This window comes from Belonocnema kinseyi, chromosome 7, assembly GCF_010883055.1.
Source record: "Belonocnema kinseyi isolate 2016_QV_RU_SX_M_011 chromosome 7, B_treatae_v1, whole genome shotgun sequence".
Lineage (NCBI taxonomy): Eukaryota > Metazoa > Arthropoda > Insecta > Hymenoptera > Cynipidae > Belonocnema > Belonocnema kinseyi.
The window spans coordinates 113939080-113947134 of NC_046663.1; the positions used below are offsets into that span (position 1 = coordinate 113939080).

Here is an 8055-nt window from a genome sequence, read left to right on the forward strand (position 1 = left end):
AAACTCGGTCGGCTTACGCGAAAATAATGCCAAATTCTGCTGGGAAGTTGTCACACGAATTCGTTTTTGGTCCACTGTGAGCAAACGCGGCACCCATCACGCTCAGAGCTTCTTCATGCCCAAAACTGAATGCACGATATTGCCAACACGTTCCAATGATATGCCTACAGCATTAGCTACCTTTCTCCATTTCACTTTGGGATCATTCAACATCATATCATGGATTTTTTCGACATTTTCTGGTGTAGTGACCTCTTTTGGGCGCCCAGATCGTTCAGCATCAACTATGCTCGTACGGCCACAACGAAACTCGGTAAACCACTTATGAATCGTTTCAATCGACGGTGCAGAGTCTGGGTAATACTTAGCCAGCTTGGCCTTGGTCTCGGATATCGTTTTCTTGCGAAGATAGTAGTGTTTGATCAAAACTCGAAACTCAGATTTTTCCATATTAAAAAAAACTCGGAGGTTAGTCGCTTCTTAGTGCTGTAACTTGTAAATGCGTAAACATAAATAGCTGAAGTTTTGACAGGCGTCATTTGAAGGATCAAGCTCGGCGAAAATGGTTCACATTAGTGAATACTAATGCCATCTCTTAGAATTTTCAGATACTTATCAGACTGCCTAGTATATATATATATGTGTGCGGGCCACAGAGTCGCATTCAAGACGTAAGATCTATTAAGGATATTCGCCGAAGAAGATGCAACCGTCTCACCCGACGGATTTGGTCTTCCGAACTGTCGGTGAGGACCAAAGTATTTGAAACGAAGAAGTGGACAAAGAAGCGTTTCTGTGCAAAGCAGCGGAGAAGGCGGCTGAAACACTCGGCCTTGAGTTCCATATTAGGGTTGAGCAAGATGCATCAAATCTTATCTATCTCGAGTACTCACTCCTGAAAGCCCAGATTAAGAAAGCGCAGGAGAAAAACTTCCGTGAACAGCTGCTCGACAAGAGGACAAGAAGATCTTCTACAGAAATGTGGCGAATCAGTCGATGTCGTACGAGCTAACGTTTGCTTTCCTTAAATCACCCAAATTGAAGTCGGGCAGGGAAAGTTTCGTTTTGGCATGTCAAGACAGTGTCATTTCCACTTTATCTTGCCGTCACCAAATTTTGAGCCAAGGCATTCTCGGTGATAGCTGTAGAGCACGGCATGCACACCTAGGCATTTATGATACATACTATCGGCATTAGAAATACCACATTTACTGAAACTTCATATTGTCGACAATTGTTTTTGTTGCGCCCTTGAGGTCTGACATAGTTCTCCTTGACTTCGAGAAACGCCAGAAAATTGTTCCTGCGTGTATAAATCTAAGACAGTTTCGGGGAAAATGCAGAAAACGGTTGTCCTTGGGACTCTCCGTGTCCTCAGCACGGGACGTTTGCTTGATCATCGTATTGAGAACATCGCATACCGTAACCACCTATCTTACAATTGTGAAACGTAGTTACAGCTGCATTTTTACCGCGATTTCGTCGGGAACTGGTGAAATTATTCAGAATGGCACCCTCTCCCAGTGAAATTCCTCGATTTTCCTTCTGACAAGCTTTTAACTATATATAAAGCCATGTTCCTTGGATTTTTTCAGTTATTCCTTGAATAACTTTTTAATTATTTTCAGATGACAGCATCATTGTTGGAGGGAGTAACATGATAGATCGTAACTGGAATGGGACTCTTTGGTACTACAACGATGTAAACAATTTTGATAAAGAAAACTCATTTGCAGCTATGAGATCCGAAAGTGGAATATCAGACGCGGCTTATTTAGGAAAGCACGATAAATTCATTATTGGAGAAGACAGTGGAACAATTCAGATTATTGAGTTGCATGATGTTGAAAACGATGAATATCAACAGAAAACTCTTCAATCATTAAACTATGCTTGCCAACACGACGATAGTTTAATGTCCTTATCAGTATTCGAAGACAACACTCACCTTATTTCTGGAGGAATGGATTGTTGGTAAGAATCTAATATAAGATAATATTAAGGAAACATGCCGAACTCACAAAAAATAATCGGTGAGTTGAATGTTTGTTTATACTGAGTTCGGCATGTAGTTCCCAAATTGTCAAATTGGATATATATTTCACACAAAAAAAATGAAATGATTCAGAAATATAAGAATTTTCTTTCCAGTATCAAAGTGTGGGATATAGTAGAAGGACTTGAATCAACGTGCTCCTTTAATTCTGCACATAGTGATACAGTCACTTGCGTAGACGTGCAACCTAGAAATAATTCAGTTTTCGCATCCAGTTCCCTCGATTGCGATGCTCTAATCTGGGATATAAGGAAATCGAAACCTGCGCATGGTATTATAACATTTAAAATAATATCGATATTTTTTAAGATTAAAAAATTCTTAAATTTTACTATAATACTAAAAGTTAAGACAATGGGTTGCTCACCCTACAAAAGACATTAAATCCAAAAGTATTGGTTCGTGTTCATGAGATGTCGGGAATTCTGCTTTGCGACAATGACCCAGAAATACCATTTTTAATTTAAACTTTCTTATGTAATATTTGGAATCTGTAACTTTAAAAGCAACTTAAAATGACAACAGAACATTTTGTGGAATTTTGGAAGTTTTTCTATGCTTGCATTTCTCGGTCAACTCCTGAAAGCCAGCACTCATGCATCCGTCTGTTATTATATTTTACACATCGTTAAAGCAAAAAACGGGCAAAAATAGGTACGTGCAGGTTGTATTGAAAATTTCAGGCTACAAATCCCTACTTTCCTTCTTTCGATTATAGGTGGAGGTCAGTTACACCAGCCCCCTCCCACTCTTAATTTTTGGGTTTTCTATAGTCCACTGAATTGTGCCCCAAATCCGCTCAAATGCGCTACCACTAGAAAATTTTGCGCTAGCTAATTAACAAAGATATATTTGGGAGGGGGCAATGTAACGCAGGTGTTGAATCTTTAACAGTGATATGCAATATAAAGTTTCGGATATGAATTCATTATTCTTCAAATGCACTCATATGCGCCATAATTTATTTTTTGAAAATCCTGAAAATTGCCCGAGATATGGAGGTCACAAAATTTTACGAAGTGATGACCAACAAAATAAAAAGTTTTCAATCCGCATTGGTGAAGTGACTTTCCTATGGGGTTTCAAACGCGCTCACATGCGCCACTTTCATTATTACAAAAAACCATAATCAACCCCCTCATTACCACTTGTTACGATCCAGTACCCAGCCTCCTGTCACCGAGAGTTGAAAATGGCCCATGTGTTGGAAACAACCATGCGGCGCTGCTAGTAGTACCTTTGTTCTAGTTGTTCTAACGGTTATATGACTTTTGTCATGTAGATCCGTTGTAAGATCTTAAAAATTTATCAAGAAAACGGGTTATTTATGTAATTATTGTGAAAATGACAAGGTGGGGTGCAATTCACCCTAATAACACGAAACGTTTTTGGAACGTTCCCTGAGCGTGTAAAATTTCCGTAGCGTCCAAATGGCTAAATTCGTATTTTTTTGCATTTAATCATGGTTTACACAAAAAGAACGAATCGCACAACGAACAGTTGTTAATCAATGTTGTAGAGCATGAATTTTCTCTATATTATTACACAATTCAAACCAAAAAAACTTCATTATTTTATTTGCAAATTGATTATCAAGTAAGCTTTGCTTATAACTTCAATAATTAATTAAACGGAAAGAAATAAACTGGCGACTTCAAACTCGCTCGAAAAGTCATATCTACGAAACTACTCGATGAAAATTGATGATTCTTTTTTTAATTTAATAGAGCGCATCGAGGGGGAAAGTAATTTTCACTCGAATATGCGCTAATGCAATTTTTTAATCGTATTGTTTACAAGTGAAAATTGCAACTACATTATTTTTCGATGAATGTTTTTTAAAAATGTTGAAAGAACGTTTGCGAATCATCACAAATGTGCGTTGCAAATTGTTTGCATTTTTTTCGCCTCTTTTTATTTCAGATACCTACTAATTGAATGTAATAACTGTGAAAATCGATGGAATTAAAAAGTGCGTCAGGTAATATCACTATGCAAAGTATGTTTTTGTCGAGGGTGTATTTTTTCGTCTTTCCCAGAAGTTGTCGAGCTACGGATTCTGAGAATCGGGCTCTTTTGTGTCGTTGGTTACTGCTGCATCTTTTGTACAAGGTAATTTTTTTTTTATACAGTGATTTTATTCTCAAGGTCGATGTTGATTTTATTGTGATTTATTCGGAAAACCGGTTAATGAAACATTACTGAAATGGACTGGTGCGAGATTTGTAATACTGCAAACAATTTGCAACGCATGTTTGCGATGATGCGCAAACGTTTTTTTAACATTTTCAATAAACATTCATTGAAAAATAATGTAGTTGCAATTTTCAATTGCAAACAATACGATGAAAAAATTGTATTAGCGCAAATTCGAGTGAAGATTATTTTTCCTCTCGATGAGCTGTGTTAAATTAGAAAAAGAATTATCAATTTTCATTGAGTAGTTTCGTAGATATGACTACTCGAGCGAGTTTGAAGTCGCCACAGCGTTTCCGTGCGAGCAACGAAACGCGAGAAACCGCTATCCCCTCCCCAGCGCCCTCGGACGCGCGGCATTGTCGCTCCGCGGAGAGGTCACTTTCAGTGGCCTTCTCCCCCGTGATAATGGTTCAAATCGAATATCTCGGGGATACGTGGAAAGGCTGAAGGCACTTTTATCACCTTCACAAATTTGAACTCTTAATGTTAATTAGAAGCGGAAATACGGTTATTTGAAAAGTTGCCCGTAGTTTCAAAATGAAAATTATTTGCAACTTGAAGAAAAATCGGGTATTAATTAATTATTGAAGTTTTAAGAAGAATCTTACTTAATAATAAATTTGCAAGTAAAATAATGAAGTTTTTTTTTTTTGAATTACGTAATAATATAGAGAATTTCATGTTCTACAGCATTGATTAACAAGTTTGCGTTGTGCGATTCGTTTTTTTGTGCAACCCTACCGAAAAGAATCTTTATATACTAAAAATTCTTTAGGTCAAAGAAGCTTAGAGAAATTCTCCGCAGGCACTCAGGTAGATATTTTTAAAGGTCCAGGAAGCTCGTTCAAATGGTCTAAAGGCTTTAAAATATCCTTTCCGAAATTGAAATGAGAATACGATCATAAATAACAAGCAGAGAGGCTATCTCAAGAGAGTAGCCGACACTCGAGGGTCCTTTGGTAAGCTTTCGGATTGAAAAGTAGAAGTAGATTTTTTTAATTTCATAGTTAACAGCTTAAAAGATTTCGGAATCTACTGGTTTCGATGACTTCAGATATCTAACTTTTTTTTTAATGCTTAAAATTGGAATTAATAGAACGTTTCTCGTAAATGGAATGAGATACGCCAAAGAAGACAGCATTTTTTAATTCAACTAGAAAATTGTATATCAGTATATAAGTTATAATTATAAATAAGTATACTGAAAAAATTCATCAATTAAAAAAAAGTGTTAATAATTTGAAGAGAAATTTAAAAAGGGAGAGCGGATTAGCCACGACCAACTACTTTAAATAACTCTGCCCGCCCTGTACGTGACGAACACAAAAGGATCTTGAAAAGGACCCAAATCTCTCAAACTATCTCCGAGACTATTTTGTTTTAAATCGACTTTGTTTATAGACTCAAATGGGCCAAGCTATTTCGCTGAAGAAAACTCAGAGATTTCTTTCGGTAGGGAAACCATGATTAAATGCAAAAAACACGAATTTCGCCATTTGAAAGCCATTTTGTGAGGGGAGCACAGCTGTTCAGCTGTTACTTATAGTATTACATATATCTTATAAGACGGTATGAAGAACCATCCAGGCTGTGGTCACTCAATGCTTTAGAAGTGCAGACCGATAATCGACGGTGGTGCCATCAAACGAGCCCGCAGGTTTTTAAGATAAGACAATGGATGCTTGAGGTTATATCCAGATGATTTGTAGATAATGTAATCAAAAAACTTAATAAATTGAAAAACCCAATAGAAAAACAAATAAAAAAACATAAATAATTACCTGAATAATTATTTATATATTTCTGCTTGTTTTTCTATTGCTTTTTTCATAAAAACATGTTCTAAGGAAAAAAGAAAGATGATGGAAGTATGTTTGAAAGCAGTTTTCATTTCAATGTTGTCATCATTTTGGACATCAATTTTTTTATCGGCAGGTTCCTTTCTCAAAATATTACTCTGTTTTTATGGTAATAATACAGAAGGTATCGCTCCCTCTTTTAGTGTTCAGTTGTGTACTAGAACGATAATCACCAGGTCGAAAATGATGACAAAAAATTAGATATCAGCTCTCAAACAGTTGTTAATGGGTTAGGTTTCACATGTGCTGATGTTCGGAAAACAACGAAGCTGTAAGAGAGATCAAAATTTGGACCCTGCGCGACGTGTAGCGGGGGAAAGTACTACAGAGCCATCTAACGAGCCCGCAAAATAGGATCAAAGTATGTGTCTTCACGGTTGCCTATATTAGTGACACAGCCTGGAACCATCTGTCAAATTTTGCAAGGTGCTACTATTTTACGCAGAAGTCAAGGGTAAAATGTGCTAGATTGACTGGACTAAAACCGTAAGAAATAGGTAAAAATAGATGTCATTTTTTAGTTTCGAGTACCGTATATACTATTTTGATAAATGGTTTCTATATCATAAATTGACATTAATCTTGACCTATCACTTACGGTTCATCGGATATTCATTGCTAATAATAACAATAACGATATTTTATTCTGTGAACGATCCAGTGGAATGTCCCTGGAACGTTCCTAAGTGGTGAACATTTTACACGCTCAGGGAACGTTCCCGAAACGTTCCTAAGGTTCCTGCGGAACGTTCCTGGAACGTTCCATGCTACTAGGGCAGGTTATAAGAGTGAACTCAGAAAGCCGAAGATCCCGAAGAAGAAAGTTAGAATCTTTTTAATAATTATGATTTATGAAAGATTTAAGAATAAATGGTTTATGTTTTATTGAAAAGGATAATTTTAAGTATTAAAGATTTCAAAGTGTCAAGAAAATGAAAAAAGTTCTTTAGATTCATGGAAAATTTTTAAATGATTCTTTTGAAAGGAATTTCGAGAGAAAATTGCAAAAAGATCTAACAAAAAATTTGAATTATTTCCTAAAAATTTTTTAAACTGTTTAAAAGATTTTCAAGCAAAATGTTGAAATTTTGCCATATTACATAATTTAAAAAAAAATTTGAGTAAGGTTAAGAGATATTCAGAAGTTTTTAGACAATTAAAAAATAATTAAAGCTTGTCAAGATTTTTTAACAATTTCGTAAAGTTTGAAGAAAATGAAACACATTTTCTCAGATTCCTAGGAAAAATAAAAATAATATTTTTTGTTAAAAAATTAATTTTAAGAGATTTATTTAAAAAGATTTTTAAAGACTTAAAAAAATGGTCAAAGAAGAATCTGAAAGATTTTAGTACAATTTTTATAATTTTATAGAAAAGATTTAAATAATTTTAAGAGATTAGAAGGTTTAGAAGGTCTGACAAGATTTAAAAAAATTGTCCTTATATTCGTGTGAAAATTTTTCATAATTTTTATTTTCAAACATGAACTTTAAGAAAAAATTAAAAAAGGTTTTTTAAACATATCAAAAGATTTCCTAAAATGCCTAAAAAGAGATTAGAAGATTTTAAAGCAAAATATTTCAAATGCGTAAGTTTACAAAGTAAAAACTTGAGTAAATTCAAGAAATAATTAGCAGAATTGAAGAGATTCAAAATTAATTTTTAATTTAAAAAAAAATAAAGCCAGCCCCCCCCCCCATTTTGATCGCTAATAACTCGGTTATCAATGGAGTTAAAAAAAATTCATTATGGTGCATTTGAAACCCATAGGAAACTCCCTGCATCAATGCGAATTGCAAACTTTTTATTTTGTTGGTCATCACTTCGTAAAATTTTATTACCTCCATTTCTTGGGCAATTTTCAAGTGGCGCATATGAAGTTATAACAGGTAGCTATGAGGAATTAAAAAAAATGTTATTAGTTTGGAAAAAAGACGTCAG

At 35.1% G+C, this 8055-nt stretch overlaps 1 protein-coding gene across 1 annotated transcript in view; it reads left to right on the top strand.

The window, feature by feature from the left end:
* Positions 1 to 8055, top strand: part of LOC117177274 (methylosome protein 50-like) — a 28211-nt gene that overhangs the window by 11852 nt on the left and 8304 nt on the right. Inside the window, exons 2-3 of the mRNA XM_033367866.1 lie at positions 1629 to 1974; positions 2152 to 2327. Of these exons, the coding sequence (XP_033223757.1) occupies positions 1629 to 1974; positions 2152 to 2327 (522 nt within the window). The remainder of the gene's footprint in view (positions 1 to 1628; positions 1975 to 2151; positions 2328 to 8055) is intronic.